The sequence below is a fragment of the Myiozetetes cayanensis genome, unplaced genomic scaffold, assembly GCF_022539395.1.
Source record: "Myiozetetes cayanensis isolate MyiCay16 unplaced genomic scaffold, myiCay2020 scf2-11, whole genome shotgun sequence".
NCBI classification, from domain to species: domain Eukaryota; kingdom Metazoa; phylum Chordata; class Aves; order Passeriformes; family Tyrannidae; genus Myiozetetes; species Myiozetetes cayanensis.
The window spans coordinates 83,388,370-83,408,584 of NW_026087411.1; the positions used below are offsets into that span (position 1 = coordinate 83,388,370).

General features: G+C 33.8%; 1 protein-coding gene across 1 annotated transcript in view; it reads right to left on the reverse strand.

Moving 5' to 3' along the window:
- Window positions 1-1,083: 1,083 nt before the first annotated feature.
- The window catches only part of MYO6 (myosin VI), a 109,598-nt gene continuing 90,466 nt past the window's right edge, over window positions 1,084-20,215 (reverse strand). Inside the window, 10 exon segments of the mRNA XM_050314257.1 lie at window positions 1,084-4,436; window positions 4,439-4,489; window positions 5,883-6,101; window positions 8,269-8,295; window positions 10,291-10,422; window positions 11,666-11,769; window positions 15,064-15,102; window positions 15,579-15,608; window positions 18,863-19,023; window positions 19,856-19,934. Of these exon segments, the coding sequence (XP_050170214.1) occupies window positions 4,291-4,436; window positions 4,439-4,489; window positions 5,883-6,101; window positions 8,269-8,295; window positions 10,291-10,422; window positions 11,666-11,769; window positions 15,064-15,102; window positions 15,579-15,608; window positions 18,863-19,023; window positions 19,856-19,934 (988 nt within the window). The 3' untranslated portion in view covers window positions 1,084-4,290.

Below are 20,215 nucleotides of genomic sequence, written 5' to 3' on the forward strand. Positions count from 1 at the left end.
AAAGATGTGGTTTTACCCAGTAACACTTCAGAATAAAATTACTTTAAAAATATTTCTTGCAGGGCACTGGAAGTCATCCCTGCCAACAAATGTTAGCTTTTCACTATTGCTCATGTAATCTAAGAATACATTAAGAATGCTGATAGCATTCCATTTTTTTCCATTACAAATGTATTTTTGTATGTGTTTAGTATATTTCAACTTACACTAGTTATCACTAGCCAGATTAAAAAGTAAGTAGTTTTAAAATGTGGATTTTAATAATGACTATTCATGATTGTATTTATCACTCTCAACTATTAATTACCAAATATATTTGCTGGACGTAAGCCTTTTGTATTTCAATAAAACATAATAAAACTATTTACTTGAAAATTTCAATGGAAACTGAACTGGTACTTAATCTCAAACTAAAACATATCACATTACCTTAAAACTGATGTAAACTTACAGCTGGAGATAAAAGCCATAAGGAAAGTGAAACAAAAGCCTGAATTACTTGAATCTTTTTATGTTAAAAAACGACCACTCTGATCTGGCCCTTAAAACAAGAAAGTTTTCTAAGACTCTTTTTAAGGGTAAAACAAACAAACAAGGAAAACCCACAAAACCTCTCCATCCAAGACATAAAGCTTCCTCTGCAGCATACAAACTCAAAGCAGCAGAATTGGTTTCACTCGTCACTGACTGTCATGAAAAATGAAAAATATGCAAAGAGTGCACAGCATAGCAAATGATAGATACATTGGAAGTGATAGCAATCAATGTTAAAAAATTAGTAATAAAAGTAAAGATACTTGTTTTAATAAATACTGAGACATTAAGGATGATACTTAAAAAGTAAAAAAATCAGAATTTTTTTAATATCTGAATGTTATTTTGGAGAAACACTTACCTTAGAAAGTAAAGACAAAACCTTCACTAGAGTAAAACTTTAAATAAAGTAAGCATCAAAAACATCTATTAAAAAAGTAGCAGGGAGTTCTAGCACAGAAATCCTTTTACCCTTCTCATAACTTTATTACCCTTACTTATTATGCTTTAAATCTTCAAAGACAAAATGGTAAGAAGATACAAGTGAGATTTCAACATGGAATGTGTTTATTTTTTATTTTTAATTTTCAGTACAGTATTAGGTCATTTAAATACTATAAATAAAAATTTTTGAGAAAAACCCAAAGGATTAAACTAAGTTAAGAAAAACAATCTTCTCAGTGGATGAAAGATAAGTATTTAATGACCTTATGATCTTCAAAGTAGCATTCTCAAGAAAATGGATATTTCAGGGTCACTTAGTCAGGAATGTAGCCTACTGTGGTGATTCTCTTCCTCTCCTTTGTTTTGTGAACTGTTTCAGGCAGATCTCAACTATAACAAACAGGTTCACTGATAAGCAGGAAGATTTTTTTTTTTTTTTAATCAAGCACAGAGAGAACCAAGCCCATGTGCTTTAAAACCAAATTAATTTTTTCTCTATAAACGTAGATCAGAAGGGCATTAGGTCATACTACAGTCAAACTCTCTCCCCCCTCCTTTTTTATTTCCTCTCCAAATCAACCAACTGTATAATTATCTGACACAGTAGATGGGACCACAAATAATTTGTAAGCAACTGAATACGGCTTGACATGTAAAAAAAATAAAATAGTCTGAAACTAACTGAAAATTAATTTTGTTGCACAAGAAGATCAGTAAAACTAAGAGCAGATGCTGCTTTTGGTGTAGAGAAAGAATAATAATAATAATAATAATAAAGCAGCCTGCTACTGTGCAAACTAGAATATCCTGATTTCTGGAAAGTATCTTTTGCTTGCCTCAGTCATACTTCTGGAGCACTGCAGAAAGGTGCGAATATCTCATTTGAGAACATCTCCAACCACCAGACCCTCTTCCACTATTTTGAAGTCCATTTTATTTTCCCAATAGCTCATATTTGTTAGTCATTTAGTTAACAAAAATTCCCACACATCCCATTCTGAAGAACAAAGTTTCTTTCTGATGCCAGTCAAGGTAATCTTGGCATAATCAAAGGTACAGATTGGAAAAATTCAGTTAATTTTATTCATTTGAAGTTCCCCACAGGTATGTTTACACACATATTTACTAAAATATTTAAGCTTATATATGTGTATAAACAGACACACACTTAAGTAATGAGGTTCCTTGCTTACTATGTTCAGTCTCATAAGATTCATGGTTTTATATATATATTATATATATATATACACACACACATACACTGGGACTGAATATGTTAAGTCAAGCAGCGAAATCCAGAAAATAATAAACACAGGTCAGTTCAGGGATTTTCCTTCTGGGATCACATGGGCAAGCACAGCTTCCTGTAGTGCTAAGTTTCCAGAGACTGGAAGGTGTGAAACTTTGCACTAACACATTAAACCAGTAACCTAAATTTCCTAAGATGCACCTTTAAATTCATGCAACACTGTATAGGTTTGCACACAGCTTGCTAGCCAGCAGTCTGATGCACTTCTCCTTTCACCTTCCAGACAAATTATGGTTTTAGTGAAGAACTTGGGTAAAATTAAAACATTTCCTCATTTGCAAGAGGCTATGGGTATGCAGCAGAAGCTGAGATTCCCTGATGCAGTGGATCTGTACAGAGTTATCTCCACAAGTATGACAGTATTGTGTATTTATAACAGCAAGCAGACTGTGGCATCCAACCGCAATCTGAGGTCAGCATCAGGAGCTTTCTCTGTGCTACAGAACTGTACCTCTTGAAAATTATTAAGTATATTTATGCATTAAAAACCTAACATTTCCAAGAGGTTTCAAACTGACTGAAGAGTGAGGAAATTATTTTATAGTGTAAACAAAGTTTGTCACTTAAAAGAGCAAGACTTCATTTTTTAAGCGGGTTAAATAAGTAACTGGACATCAAGCTACTTATATTTTGAATTCCTACTGGAGAGATAATAAATAGTCAAGTTTAATTTGTTGAAATAATGGCCAGCATGATAAAACAATGTTCACGTAAGTGAAAGAGATGCATCTTAAAACTGTATGATTTTAACGATTCCCACCGACAAAAACTCCCAAAACAAACTGCTTAATAAGTTCATAACTGTTACAAGTTATGAAACTCGACAGAGGAGATTACGATAAAGCTCAGAGTAGTGTCCAAATCACTATGATATTTCAGTATACTAAAAACTGTAGCTATTTTATCAGCACATAGTATTAAGATGATGCATTATGTTATTGGACCAATGTTTTACACAGTCTAACAAAAGGTAGAGACCTTGTATATCCTGTTACAATTAAAATAAACACAATGTCTGAGGCTCAGGCCTCAATATTCAGTTAAGTTATACCAACATCAAAAAGCTGAACATATTTCCCTTATCCTATCCTTAATCTGATATAGCTCCAGATACAAGGCTTGGACAATTTTGCATAATATTTTGAAATTACACTACCTGGCTAAACAAATTGTCCAAGAGTTCCTAATGGAAATATCATCAGAAAAATAAGTCTAAAGCAAATTTGTACTGAAACAGAAAAAAGAAAAAGAAACTAAGAAGTGGTATAAGCCCTAATGAGCAGTACATTCTTTGAGGACCTCCAATATTACACTGTACTGAAGTATATGAATGTTCTTCTCAGAATGTACAGAAAACCATTTATCTTAAACCAAGACAGAGAATGAATTAAATGGGATTTTATGGGTCTCAAGTTTAGGAGGATTTCCCATCAAGTTCTGAAAAAAAAAATTACTAAGTACAGACACTAACCAGTTTGCAAATCAGGACATAAAATGCCTCAGATTATATAAAAGTATACTCCAACTTCTCCATAACAGAAGTCAAAGCTAAGGCCTCACAATTCCAGTTATTAGAAACAGCACATCCTCTTGACTAGACCACTTGAAGCCAACTATTCAGTGTTTTGAAGCAGGAATTTTATAAAAAGGTGGTTGCAATGCAGTTCTTTGTAATATGTACCCGAGTAAAGACAGATTGCTTAAAAGTGTTAAGAGTTCTAACAGAAACTGTTAAAGAAAATGAAACATATGAACAAAATGCAACGAACTACACTGACTGAAGTTTCTTCAAGGTCCTCATACCTAGTAAAGTTCACTACACAAATTAAAGGTCATGAAGTACAAATTAACAAACCACATGATTAATAAAATCTGTTCACTTTATATTAAACATCTCTAATATGATTATAGAATGTTTACGTCCTCTGCTGCCCAGAGGAACTCTTCCCTTTGTATCACAGGCAAGGGTTCTCATCTCGAATGCTACTGTGCAAAATGCCCGCTTATTTCAACAGGTTCTGCAGCATCGCCGTAGCGTACGTAGGACGAGCTTGTCTGCTTGCAATTGCATTTTGGAGATACTGGATACCTCCACAGCGCTCCCAAATTTCTTCAAACTGTCTCGGCAAAATTTCAGCACCTCGCTTCGGGTTAAGCCAGTCTCTTCTAGATTAAGCTCGCACATATCCATATCATCCTTACCTGAAATGGTAAAGGGAAAGATAAAACATTTTGACATCACTCAAAAGGTCCATAAAACAAATTAGATCTTTGTTAATTAGATTCCCTCTCTGAAGCTCTGGTTTGTTAAAAGACTTCAGAGTTTATGGGGAAATAAGCTGTCAGAGAAGTATTTTTTGGTTTGGTTTTTTTGTTACGCCACAAAGGTATAAGAATAAACTAGTATGAGATGTTGCAATTGACAAAGTTGTGCTTGAAAAGTGAGCAAAAAGGAACAAAGGAAAGAAGAGAAAAGATCAGCATCTTGATATATTCTCCTGAAATCTATTACAGGCTGACAACTGCATTTGTTTTACACATACGTTCAGTTTTAGGCCATTTCACAGTGAACTGCTGTTACTATTTGTTTAAATGTACTATGCAACTATGAACTCCAGACTTTTGACCAACTAATCTGTCAGCCTCCCATGCAAAACAATCAGCATTTACCAAATGGGACAAACATAGGAAATCCAACAAAATGATAGGTGTAGCTCAAACACTAAATCATAATCTTATTTTTAATTGGTGATCCATTGACTGTGGTACTCATGACAGCAGTACTACTTTTAGCTATGGGCTTTGACACTGAATAGAAAGAGTTAGTGTAAGAAATTCTATTAAAAATAATTTGCAGGAAACAAATTTTTGTTGCTCGTAAGGTGCAACTCCGAGGAGAAACAAATTGGTTATGAACTTTTCCTTGGTCTCTAAGTTAAATACAAAAACTCAAAACACAGGACCATAAACAGCATTTCTCCAGTTTCTCCCCCTTTGATTATCCTCCAGAAAAGCTTGATATATTTCACCACCAAACAAATGTCTACTATCCATGGCAATATTTAGTTTTTATTTTAAACATTAGAGATTAAAAAGCTATTCTCCCACATTAGGCAGCATAAATAGGGTAAAAGCATCAGTTTGCTATTAGCTCCATATTATGGAAAGACAACATAACGCATGCACAAATTGCTTTGATATGAATGGGTTGTAATTTTTCAAAGCTAATGAAAAAACAATACAACAATAAACAGAACTTTCCCAGAAAAACTGGGATGTTTTATCTTCATGCTGTCTCCAGTTCAGTGAATAATCTGAGGGCACTTAATAAAGATGTTTACACTGGAATTTCCATGCTATCTACGACTTCCCAAATTGAAGCATGTGTACAAAGTAAGACATGTGGCCAAATGGTGTTCTGAAAAGTCTGGCCATTAAGAGCAGCCCCAAATCCTCAAATTCTGCCCAGATAAGAACTGCTGATTTTAAAAAAAAAGATACAACTTGGGAAACTTGTATCCTCAGTCTCTTTTTCTAAAGTAACTTATCCACTCTGAACCTTTTCAAAGTTTTGAATTTTGCTCTCAATACCAACCCGCTACAAGGAGAATGGGTGCCTTGTCAGGATGGAGTTCCATCTGTCGAGCAATCCATGGCCCATCAAAATGTGCGTACCACCAACCCTTCTTCTTGTTCTGGGGATCTTTGTACTGGTCCGCAGGGCGGATGAAGGGAATGCGGAAGTAACGCTGTTGCCTGTTCATTTCAATCTCTTGCTGTCTGCCCGGTAGCTGGGCTGTGGGGTTCTGTTGTGCTATCATACAGAAGAAAGCCCCAAAAATAAGCAAACAAAAAATTAGAGAGCAAGAAAGCCATATTACTACTTGCTTGATAATCAGTAAATCAAATAATAATAAAAAAAAAATAAATAAAACCAAAGCAATTAACCAAACAAGAAAACAAACTAAACCCCCCCACAACCCAAGAGATTCTCTCTGAATTCAAGGTCAGCTGAAGTTTCATCAAACATAAAAAGTACTTTCATCTCATATAATGTGCATTCTGTTAATCACGACAGCTACAACACTGGTCAGGAAAGGCTCATGTTAGTTATTTTATCTATGTGTTGCTCAATAGAGTGTTTAGACAAAACAAAGCAAGTAAAATAATACACTCTTCTTTAAATCAATATTTAAGGTAAAACTTTCCATATAAAATGTCTTACAAACCAGAAACATTCATCAATAACTGCTTTAGTTCTGTCAACCTCTTTGTAAAACAAGATCACAGCATAAAGCATTTTAAGTTACAAAAATCCAAAGCATCACTTGAAGCTTTTTGACAGGAAACACAGAAAAGTGTATAATACTGTTAGAAATTATTAATTTGTTAACAGAAATGTTGACAACAAATACTGCTTATCACAAAGCTGCTGTCAAACATAACTTTCTGTCTAGATTTCTGTGCTAAACCCTGGCACCAGAACTACTTTCTGGCTGCTTTATATCCTAAAGAAATTCTTTATTTCAGACCATTAAGATCAACCAAACAAACTTCTAAAGGGGGTGGACTTATATGAAGTTTTTTGAAGCTTCATATATATTTTTGGTAAACATTTTCCATATGCATTTTTGGACTCTCTGAGTTCGACACATTTCAGTTTCCAGAGAGAACTTTCATTCAAATAAAAGCACATACTCTCTACGTTAATTGATCAATTGACCCAACTTCTTGATGTTATGTATACACTATCCTTACAAGCAAGATCCTTTCCTACAGTAACTGCCTCCTGCAAAAATTTGTTACTGAACTTCGTTTTAGTGGTTTACACCAACACTGTTACATATACCATGTTTAAGAAACTCTGAATGTGGATCTGTGCCATCTCTACAAAAGAGAGTCAGTATTATCAGTTGCATGTTTCAGCATAAAGAGAATAAAAGTAAATTCCATTTTTGTTCAGTGTCTATTGAGCACCAAAGATAATTTCTGAGCTAATATTTAATATGAAAAACAATTACTTTTAATAATGTATTTTTACAGTCATGAACAAGACTAATACAGAATACAACTGCAACTTGAAATCTCTTCTCCTTTGATTCAAGCAAAAATAGCTTTTCTGAATCTGAAGAGTAGAACCTTAAAAAACCCCCATGTGTTATTGTCATATATACATCATATATATGTCATATATACATAACATATGCCCTTTTTTCCCCCATGTCTGCATAAACAAAGAGAAGAAGAAAACCAATATTTTAACAGGTGAATGTCACTTTTATGCATTGACTGATAAAACATGTACCTTACGGGAAGACACAGTTTATAGGAAATAAATACTATTTTTCTACAAATTGTCTGAACATCTATCCCAGCAGATCATTGCTTTACTATTGTCAAATACGTTTTGCACTGCAATAGTAATTGCTAAGGCTCCTTCCTACCCCTATGCATACCTAAATCCAAGAGCAAATCTAGAGCACAGGAACACTAAGCAGCCAATAAAGCCTCTACTTCTCAGTGCTATGAACTGAATTTCTTTATTCAGAAGAAACCACCACCTGAATGTTAGTTTGTGTGCTAGGAAAATAGTTGTTATATTAAGTTGATTCCAGAGTTTTGCTACAACAAAAAGCCATATGCTGATAGAGAAAAAATATTAGAACAAACAAGTTATTTTGTAGGGGGTTTGGAAAAAAATTATGCCTTCAAATAACCCACAAAAAAAGGTTATTTCGTTCTCCCTTCCCACTGTTGCTCAAATGTGTAGGATTTCATGAAGACAAGTACATTTGTAAATTACTAGAATAATGTATAATTACCATTAAATGAATAATATTGCCAAATTGTAAAATAGATTTTTCTTACAATTAAATTCGATGTACAAGTGTAGCAAAACACTGGATTAATTAATGTTAGTATCAAGCTCTCAAGTCTTCCTATTCTTCAAGGTTAGCTTAAATAACCATCTCCTCACTTACTTGAGTTGCTCAAAAATGGGGCAAAATCTGTGAACAAATATTACATGTTGAACAAAACATAAAGTGCTGATCCTTTAAAAGTTACCGTTTCATTAACTCAACATTTTTCACCAATGCTGATGATACACAAATGGGAATTCCAGTTGCAAAATAAACACAGATAGTAAGTATTTCTATTAATTCTGTACTTCAATTTTCATCAGAATTTAATCTTGAAATTTATTACTTCTATAATTTGTGATGCTAGTTACAAAAACTTAGTTGTATACATGCTAAGAACAGATTGCTCTGTCAAATCTATTAGTTAATTAATGCAGTAGTTTTCATTTTTGGTATTTCTGCTACAAAAAAATGTCCAGACCTCTGGAATACCAAATCTGCCTATTCCAATAATAATATATAAACCACGGTTTAGCTTCTATACTGAATGTATTAATTTAAGGATACCTATAAAATTATATTACATCAACGAAGTTATAGAAAGAAGAAACTGCATCATCTGAAGTACACATCCACTGACACCTGAAAGTCTTTTAGCTTTAACACCGAAGAAATCAGAATCCCTTCTTACTACCTGCTCAGATCAGCATAATATAGAGATGCAAAATGCCCATGTAGTATAATTATTTGCAATAGGAAGAATCATTCTGACATTAACAAAAGTCTCTAAAGGTTGCTATCAATTTCTTCTTCACTTCAACGTCCTTTTCTTCACAAATATGATGTCGTATTTCAAGGAAAGTAAAAAAACGCAATGAAAAACACTGATAAGAATGCTGTAAATGTCTGAATACAAGAGATGACAATATGAGTATTCCAAGCTTTGTGTGCACAAATCCAGAGATTTTCTGCTCTTTGATACTTCCCTTCAGCAGTACTGTGCATGAATATGTATTTTATCCGTTTAGCTCCACATAGAACTTGTGAACTCAAATTCAAAGCAATTTACCACTTTGCAGAAGTGCTTCAAATGCCTTTTCCTGCCATTTCAGTCCTTAGCTTTCTTAAGCACTTAAACCCACATTACTGGGCACAGTCACAAGGACCTGTTCTTTGGTAATATCTTCTCCGGGGATCCAGATTTCACTTGCAATATATCTGTACCAAAGTTCCCCGAAAACCTCAAATTCTCAGGTAATGCTCAAGCAATGCACACTCAGTAAGTGAATGAAGGGGAAGGAGACAACTTCATATATAAACTGGGAGAAAGTAGGGCACCTGTATTCCCTGAGATCTTTATCCTCCATGTCCCAGGAAAATGCTTTAATCTCAGGCTAATGGGACTCTGGGGACAGCACTTTCTCTCCATCTTCCCTTTCCTCTGCCTCTTGCTTCAACTGAATGGCAGGAATATAATCCATTCTGCAAATGTCACTCCAGAAACTGGGCACTGAATTTTCAGTCTGGCAGTATTAAACATGACAACTCCTACACTTTCTTGATGAGCTTGAAAGGCAGTCACTTATTCTCATTAGTGCATTGCTTTGACAATAAACATGCATCTGTGAAATCAGCAGAACGATGGACTTATAAGAAAGCAGGGACTACACACAATCCCTTAAGCAAAAATTGCAATATCAGCACTCACAGAATTTTTAAAAAGAGAATGTAAGCTAAAGTACGTAAGGTTTACCATGACGTAAATGATAAATTAGCACCCTTTAAAAGTGCTTCTAAAATATATAGCTATATCTAAATAGCTACATATTATGAAATTATAAAGTAGCACAGCAATGAACACTTAGCAAAAATGCCTTTTAATAGATGTGACTTGGATGTGAGAAAAGGTTTTAAGGAGAGCTATTCAACATAATTACCTAGGTCTATTAATGTATTTTAATTTCTGAGAAGTATTTGCCAGTTTCAATCTTTTCAAACTATTTACCTTAAATAGACATAAAAATAATCTTAAAACCCCAAAGAATTCCCTTCAACCTAGCAAACTCAAAATTGATTCCGTAAATGTTTTCTTCAGAATATTGCCACAGAAGTGATTATAAACACAAAATTATCTCTCCTCACCATAGTCTGTGACGGATTTGGGAGCACGCTGTTCTGTTTCTGCATTGCGTTTCTTATTCTTGGATTTCCAAGCATGATACACCTTTAGCCTTCGGTGGAACTCTTCTCTGCAAGCTGCCAACAGTTCAATATCTATCCCAAAAATGAGGAGGGGATGGATGAGTGAGAAAAATCAGAAAATTTATTTAATAATTTTTTTTTTGAGAGGTATACAATCTGAGATCAAGTTGTAACACTAATACATGAAAATATAATATAATAAACTTCATGCTCTGCAGCACAGGACCTGTATTTTATGGCCTAGAAATTACCTCAGAGTTATATGTATCCTTTTCTTTAGAGTAAAGGCAGCCCCCAAAGCAGCTTTGTACTGGGGGATATGGAGCAGTGAAATTCAACAAATAAAATTCTTACTTCACTAAATTTGCCAGTTGACACTATCACAAGACAAGTAGTACAGAAGCATAAAATTTCACTGCTGAATTTTATTTCTACAACTGGAAAAAAGAAAACCAGCCATTTGACTGCTTATATCTAGGTATATATACTTGTATATTTTCATTTTGCTGAATTTCATTATTCTAAGAGATTGAATGATCTCAAGGTTCTTTCCTTAATCATCTAAGTGTACCCCTAACTGGCTTCACTAGGGATGAACACACGTGAGCACCATTACTGCAGCACCTAGTCAGGTGAAAACACTGCTCCAGTCTTGCAGATGTAAAAACAGCATAAAAGAATATATTTGTTTCCAAATTCTATCCAGGGAAAAACAGAGTGATCTTAAATCAGAACCAACTGCTTTCAATGAGAAACAGGAAGAAACAGTAGTGTATCTACCAAAAGAATAATTCTTATCTGTTTCTAACTTCAGACTGGGGAGAAAGTAATTAATGCCCCAACTGTGAGCTTCCCAAAAGAAGCTGGAAAATTAACAAATCATCTGAATATCCAAGACAGAAAATATTTTATGTTGTGCTTTATATACACATTTGCTTTCTTTGTGATATGGTGACGGCGAGAAGTAATAGCAAAAAATTTCTTAGAACACACAAATTACAGGTAAAGCACAATAACTATTATCCCCTTTGTGGAAATAAAAAAATCTAAGACTATTTAAGAAATTATAACACATATTTTATGGTCCAAGCAGTTTACTATCATAAATATATAATCAGTAATAGAGGTAACAAAGAAATTGTTTCTTTAATATGGAAACAGCTTCATTTATTGCTGCTTTTGGGGTAACAGAACTTTTAAAATTAATTTGTTATTAATTCAGACATGAATAAAGTTTTTATATGTGTTATAGGAAGAAAGTAACATGCAACTGCAGCTTGACCTCTGTCTAAAATCAGAAAAAAATCCTACTTACCACAAGATGTATTGATTGTATCGCGAAGCTCTGCATATTTCCACTTACTGAGATCATGCTTCTTAGTACCAGCAGCAGCTTTTGTGGCTTGCACTGCAGGACCCCTACGATTATTTAAAAAATATATATGTATTTTTTCAAGTATTAAACAGGAACTCTTGTAAGAGGAGGAAAAGATCCCATGATCAGCACTGCATCACTCTTATTATCACAGAAATCAGTAGCAAACAGACTGAATTTAAAGGCAAAATACCACATTATTTTCAAGACGTTCAAATTATTAAGAGAAAATTAAAACATATTTTATGTCCAAAATCACAGAGTCATCTTACAGGCCTCCTAGAGATTAAAAGGAATTGTCATTAATAGTGCTTATGTGTGAAAAGGTGCATATTCTATCTCTGTGTATTTCATCCCAAGATGATGTGACTTTTACTTAGTACTAGCCAAGATGCAGAAAACAGACAACAAAGAATGGTCAATAGACATTTTTAGTTCCATTGAAAAAACAGACAAGAAAAAATATTTCTGAAGTAGAAAAAGGAGAAGGAAGAAAAGGCATTTCCTCTGCTCTTTAAAATTGGATTAGGATTTGTTCAAAACTTCATGAAATATTCCTTGACTTTAAATAAAGTCTATTTTGAGAGAAGAAATCAAATTACTTCTATATTAATTGTATAGTGGCTGTCTGAAAACAGTAACATTTATTTGGGAAGGATATGAATCCTCAAGAAATAACAAGGCAAAAAATACCACACAGAGGAAAGGCTGATCAGTATAAAGAGAGTCATCCAAACCCAGTTTTTTTCAAAGGCAAAAGGTGTTCATCATGTAGGTAACATGCAAGAAAGTCAACAGCAAATACAAGTGAGACATTATTACTAAAATCTCCATGATCTTTAAAAGCGTGCACAAGGTTTCCATGTACAAAACAAACATTACATGTAAAGATAAACCTGAATTTTACTTTTTTTCCATAAATATTGTATGGATAAGAAGTAGAAGAACCCTTCCTTAGGAATGGCAAACTTCCCATGGATTATTTGCATATAAAATAAATTCAAAACACTCCAACGTTCAGTGATGATCAGCACACTTGAACAGTAAGAAATTCAAGAATACACACATGATTTTACCAACCTCCACTAATGCTCATGACTAAGAACATAAAAGGAATTGAATTATCGTTTGGGATCTCAGAGGATTTGTTCCGAAGAAACTAGATCTTTAACGGGGTAGTAAAATTCTTGATGAAATATGTCATATTAAAAAATCACAAGACAGAAAACCAGAAGAAAACAAGCCTTTTCATTTGAAGGTCTGTTTGTGCAATAATATCGCTGTGGGACTCTTACATTATGATAGGAAGTATAATCAACTGAATAGTAATTTAACATTTTAACATTTATTTTTCCATAAAGGTCTCATGTGGTACTCTGAAGCCTGATGTTTACTTTTCCCTCTTTATTTCACAGGTTATAAACAGCTATTATAACCTGAAAAATTTCTTTATGCAGATATAGCAGTTTTGAAACAGAGATAACAAACATAATTTAAGTTTCATAGAATAAAACAATCTGTTTAACTAAACGTTCTTCTTAACTGCACCATCTCCTCAATATAATTAAAACTACAGTTTTATTATAGTGTCAGCTTAATAATGCCTACTCATACTACTAATCGGACTCAACATACAGCTTTCAGTTACAGTACATGAAAATTCTGGCATAAAAAATTAGCTCTGACTTAGAACTACTCATAAATGTAAAGCAAATAACTGGACAAACTCCTTCAAAATATATTTTTTAATATTTTGTTATTGTTGGAATACCTGTAGGACATTAAAGGATTGCTGCTAAATATTTTCCACTGCCTGGTGTCTAAACTTCTTGAACCTAATTTAACAAATCCTAAGGATTTTCTTTATTTAGCAACACTACCCACCACTTCAAGAGTTTGCTACATAATTTAGAGCAGCAGAACTAGGCTATACAATCTCTGGTTAAACTAGTAATCTTTAAGAATCCTAATCCAATTGAATGGCTTAGTCTTTCTATTACAGTACTACTCTGCAGATCACTCTTTTGTTTTCTACACGACTTTCAGCATAGCAGTCTGGCAGTAAGAGGAGCATCACTCCTGACAATTGGTCTTCACTGCTCAGTCTGAGAGTTATGTATCGTAAACAATATTTTCAGAATTTAAAAATAAAAAAATTAAAAATCAGTCTCAAAAAAAAAGTTTCCAGTGTATGAAAAGTGAGAAAAATTTAATTTAAAAAGTATGCAGTAAGAAGTAATGCATTTTGAATTCAGCCACAACACAGAGCTTCTGATTTTGCCCTGAAGTTTTGTCTTTTTTTTTTGTACATTAAAAATTGGCCATTGTCACTGGAACTATGTCAATATATGCAATACAATCTCGCCATTTCAATTTTCATGCTAACTTAATTACACACAACATGGTTTATTTCTATTCTTAAAATACCACTGCAAGAAACAAATTTAGTTACAGCTGCATTCCCAATTATCAGTGCTACAACTAGAAAAACCATCAATCACTGAAACCAATCATCTTCAGACTATATAAAAACAGTTTAATAGCCTGTTTAACAACTGATTAACTTTTAAAAACTGAACAATTTTGCTTCTTATGTGAGCTTAAGAAAACGAATGTCAAAGATAATTTCTACCCTCAAGTTTGCATAAAACACTTTTTAATTACTCACTAATATGGAGGACATTATAACAAATTCTTTGAATGGAGAATTAGTATTCTAGCACCACCTATTGTGAGACTCTTCCAGCAGAATTGTATTAAGACCTCAACCAGTGTTCTCCTTTCCTTCTGCATTGTGCACAAAATCTTGCATTAGTATTCTAGAAACCTCATAAGGGGCTTTTGTTTAGATGTCTTAAGAGGTGTTTTAATATGCTCTTAACATGGTAATTTGCAAAACTGCTTTTATTTGAAATTAATTATATTTAGAATATTTTCTTATTAAAAGCACCAACAATTACACTGACATAAATAACTTCATTAACTCTGTGCTGAATCTGTAGAAATACACCTTCGAAAGATGTAGAACCTGGTGTTCTATTATCACAAAGGTGAAAAGAGCAGAAAGCTGGAGAAATAGTAACGAAATTACACAAAATATCAGGGTATGTGAACTACTCTTATTTTTTTAATGTAATCACTAAAAATCATAGAAAAATAATTGCTGAAAAAAGGTGGTGATAATGTAAATTTACCTGAAAGACATAAGTAAATTATCTGCTTATCACTTGAAAAAACCCAGATTCCATTATTTTTAATTTCATCATAATTCAACCCATTTCATATGTGATTTGTTTTTATAAAATGATTGATTCATTTCATGTTGTCTTCTCACCTACCTAGACAATATTTCTGACATTTCTGTGGCCATTTGTTCCCTATAAGAAAATTGATAAATGAACATAAACCAAACATACTGATATAAAACAAGCCTTTTTAACTGAGAGAGGCTCTTGACAATCAAACTGAAGTTAAATAAAGTGCACAGAAAATCGTTACTTAATTTAAATTATTTACATTCACGTATCTATATTTATGCACGCAGTCCTGATTTTGTAAAGTCCAAAAAATCACACAGGACAATGAAAAAGGGAAGGTATGTGAAAAACCTTAAAGTGATTATATGATCACCCTTAAATAGAATATTATCAGGTATAATATATTATTAAAGTACTTATTAGACATAAGTGAAATAGTGAATATAAGGTATTAATGATTTAGAGGTTACAGATGCATGCTAATAAAGATTATTATGAAGTATTAGTATACAAGAGGACAATACCAATTTCTTCTCAATTAATTAGTAGGGTGGGGGTTTCTATTAGAGCATGCAAATGGAAAAAAAATGCCATACGCAGTCATTTGTGGCTTTCTTCCATTGGCTCTGCAAATAGAAGATATATGTTAGATAGACTACTTCCCAGTTAACTTTCTAATAATCAGAAGTGGGAAAAGGTGGGTCATAGTATTTCCTGCTCTCTCCCATCTTATCTTATGATTTTTTTTTTTAACTGAGAAACAGGATTTTTTCCCCTCCTTTCTCATATAATCATGAGCTAAAATCATAATCAGGGAAAAATGTACAGCTGAAAACTTCCCCTACCATTTTAATACCAGAGACTTTGAGCCATGCTACTGATACATTTCTTTTTTGGATAAGTAGATCACAAGAAATATCAGCAATCATCGTGCAGCTTCTCTGGGAACAGGACAGATCCTTCTTCATGCAAGCTGTGAAAAGACCCTGAGTCGTAACTGCCATACAAGAAACCCACAGGTGCACATATGTAGCACTAAATATGCTACAAATTAAAACTTTTTTGGGTTGTTCCAATTCAACACACAGAACAGATAGGCTCTGTTTTCTCTGAGACTAGCTCCTTTTGGTGTCATATGCTATACTGTATCTTTCACTAAGTCGCATAAATTAAAAACAGTACACAGTTGAAAGCGAATATCTGTTGTTTAACTTCTTTTTTACTCAAGTGCTAAGTACTACTATTAATTTATCCCTAGGTCCTGTAAATCCCTTAATTACACATCCTTTTAAAGCATGGATGAGTAATAAAATTGGATGAAGCTTTGTAATAAAGTAATATAAATAAAAGTAATAAAATTGGAAGAAGTCCAGCATATCCCACACAGAATAAGCACAAATAAAAATGTTGGATCTACCGCCAGAAAAGTAACTTTTCTTCTTGGACAGAAGCCAACAAATATATTTTTTAAAGGAACTGCTAATACTCATGTACTTTTAAATATCTACAAAAACTAATGATGAATGTTTCAAGGTATTGGGTAGCAAAGAATTAAGTAGAGGCTACTCCTTTTCAAATATGACAACACACAGGTACCACATGTTCCTTAAAAATAAGCACATAAAATCACTTTGTTCTTACTCTTTTCACTCCATAGGTAGCACCATACAACAGAAAATACCTGTTTATTGATACCAATGTGTAAGCATGAAAAGATTTTTTACAAAATTGTGTGAAAACAGTGTAGAACCAGTATACTGCATGAATTTAGTATGAAGGGATATGCCTTATCTTACTACAGCAGAATTTTAACAGAAAAGGTGTGATTTTAGTGTATCATAAGGTAATGTGCAAGTCTCAAATGCAGAAGATGACTTAATGTAACTTCCTCACACTCTAGTAAAAATTTTGATTGGTATTAGTTAAAATAAGTTCCAAGAATTTATGTTTTAGTTATTAAATTATGTATTTTGTTCAACCAATAAAGAGTTTTAATTTCAGAGAATTCCTCTAGCTTCTACATTTAAGACAATTCCTGAAGTTACTTGAAAATCTATCCTTTGATTTTAGCAGAAGACACTGGGGCCTGGGGAATGTTTTAGTCTGGTTTTAAACAAACCAAAATAAAATAAATCAAAGATTAAACTAAAAGCATTCTAATCAATTTTTGGATGTGCTTAAAACTATTTGAAGTAGACTTTAGAAACAGTAGGGGGAAAAAATTTGCCAATGAGACGAAATCTCATATAAGCAGAAAAATCTATTGTTTTTTCTATGTTTGTGTATTATCAAAGGATTTACATCACTATGCTAACTTGTTCAGACTATTGAGCACTTTCCCATCATCCAGAAGAGTCTTCAGTCTCCTACTGCTACACAGCAGAGAGAAACTGGCAGTCATAGAGAGTTATGATGATGGTTAGTTCATCATCCATTCTGGGATTATACAAGAAAGATAAATACCAGAATCACCCATGAGCAGCAGGAAACACTGTGGAGATTAGAAGTTCACTCACAGAAAAGTTATTGAATTCTCTAAGCCCTTCTTCTCTACTGCCTCCCTTTTTTCATATTTAAGAGAACTCTGCCAGGTTGCAACACTGGAGTGACTTTGTGTTTACCTTCAAAGTATTGCACCAAAATCCAAACACGCCAAGATGTGAGGCACTGGAACAGGTTGCCCAGGGAAGTTGTGGATGCCTCACCCCTGGAGGTGTTCATTGCCAGGCTGGATGGGGCTTTGAGCAACCTGGTCTGTGTAAGGTGTCCCTGCCCATGGCAGGTGCATTGGAACCAGATGACCTTCAAGGTTCCACTTCCAACCCAAGCCATTTTATGATTCCATGAATTGGGCATTTATTGGAGACAGCTACTGCATAACTGAGGGCAAGACCACAAAGATTTTAATGGAAGTGTCTAGAAATCAGTATTGTACACAACAAAAAACATTACCCACTTATCTCAAGTAGGCATGCAGTTATTTAAAAAAAAGTATACATCTGGATAAAATTTGGGTAACAAAGGAAACATGTCTGAGAGCTTGAAAATCCATGGAAACACAGGGAATTTTCTCACACTCCTTCTTTCAACAACAAACTGAGTAGACTAGTACTAATGAAGCCACCAATTATGTGATCATGTTCATAGGTACATTTATGCTATTTGACCAGTAAGTACCATCTTTACTGGAATTTCTAAATTGCTGCTAAGGCACCTATTACACATGATGAGTTCCTGCTTTGCAGACAGGTAATGTGGATCTCTATATCAAAAGTCAAGCAATTGTTATGACACATCAAAAGTTCAAACAAAACAAAACTAATACAGTATTTAATTTTCAAATCCATCTATATTAGATATGTTCATTCCACTTAAAAAACTTACCAGTCAGAACATAGAAATAACTATCATTTCCGAATTCCAAGAGGGATTCTTGTTTAAAAAAAAAACACCACACAAATTCACTCTGTACAAACAGAATCATCAAGTACTAGAAAAGGTGTACTTTATTACTACTTACCACTGGAGAAATTCCATTCCCTACTTTAAATGAGTCATAAAAATCACAATTTAAACTGGTTGCCGTCCTTCTCAGAACTCAAAAAGAGAATTGCAGTTGTATTCACAAGCAACTACAAACCTACTGATGTAGCAAGATGGAAAATGATGAAAGTCTTTAAGTAAAAGCAATCTTTCTAACAAATTTCACAAGTTAATTTGAAAAAGATTATAGTACACTGACTTAAGAAGTTCATTTACCGAATACAAAGATTCATAAAACCAGCAAGAGTGTAGTCTTCTCAAAGGGATGAAGATAGGAAGAAGGAGAAAAAAAAAAAGAAGAAAAAAAGAGAGAAAAATATAACTATTAACCCCATACCTGCGCAATCCTAGATCAAGCTGAGCCTCATCGTTGATGAGTTCTGCTTCACTCTGGGCAATTCTCATTGCAAGTTCATGGTCACGACGTTCCTGCTCAAGCACTGCCTGGTGCTGGGTTTCCTCTTCTCGTTCTCTAGCTAGTTGAGCCTCAATTTCAGCCTGTTTTATAAAAAGACACCTTTAATCTTATCCAATTGAAACCAAAACGCTGCATGAGCAATATCAGAATATGCTAACTAGTATATTAATAGCTTTTCAAAACATGCAAAATTTACAGAACTGAAAAATTAACAGCATAAGTATTCAGTTTGACCCAAGAAAAATGAAACAGCTACAGACTGCATCTTGGTTTCCATGCAGTTTATCAAACAACTATTGTCCACCACTTTTATTATCTTTTCAAATAAATTGCCAAATAATTATTATTCATTTAAAAAAATACACTAAGCTTTTTGTTCACTATTATGGAAACTAGCACTATACTTACTCCTCCACAGCACTAACACAGTACTTCCTTGATATTCTGCACTTGGCATTACAGGACTTTGCAATAGGCACTGTTTGCATACAGGTCCGAGTCCAGATGTGACTTAAAGTAAAAGTGCCAAACTTGGCTGACACGGAACATCTGCATGAACTTCAAAGGCTTAAAAAGAATTCTGCAGTGTTGTGTATTTATAACTTCAAAATAACTTTCAAGCCTCTCTAAAAACAGATGCACCTCTACTTAGAAGACCAACAGCTGCACATGAACTAGAAATAGGTGATCTGTCCTGGGATGTCCTAATCATGACTTTTGCCTTACATTTTCTACTAAAGCAACACTGGTGAATGACTGAGACGTGCATTTATAAAATGAAGCCATTAGACTCAGTGAAGAACCTAAGCTTCAAAAAAGATTCAAACATAAGTAAATAAATACACAAAACAAACAAACAACCCCAGAACAACCACCACAAAAAAAAGCATCACACACAGCTAAAATATTAACCTGAATACGCTTTTCTTCATCTTCCCTCTTTTTCCTCTCTTCCTCTTCTAGTTTTCTCTTTGCCTCAATCTCAGATTTCCTATTCCAAAAGAAGAGAAGGAAATGAAAACATGTTATTATAATGCAAGTGAATATGAGCTAGCAAGAGACAGAAAGTATCTTCCATAAAACTGAATGCTAATCCAGAAGTCAGTACAGTCCTGATAACAGGACACTACACCAAAGTCAAGACATTTTTCAAGTTCATCTATATTTCCAGCTGCATCTCTTCCATTCGCTATTCTATCATTTGCCTTATAATTCACTGCGAAAGGAAACATTTCAACACTGCACAGCACACCAGGAATACAATCCAAGTAA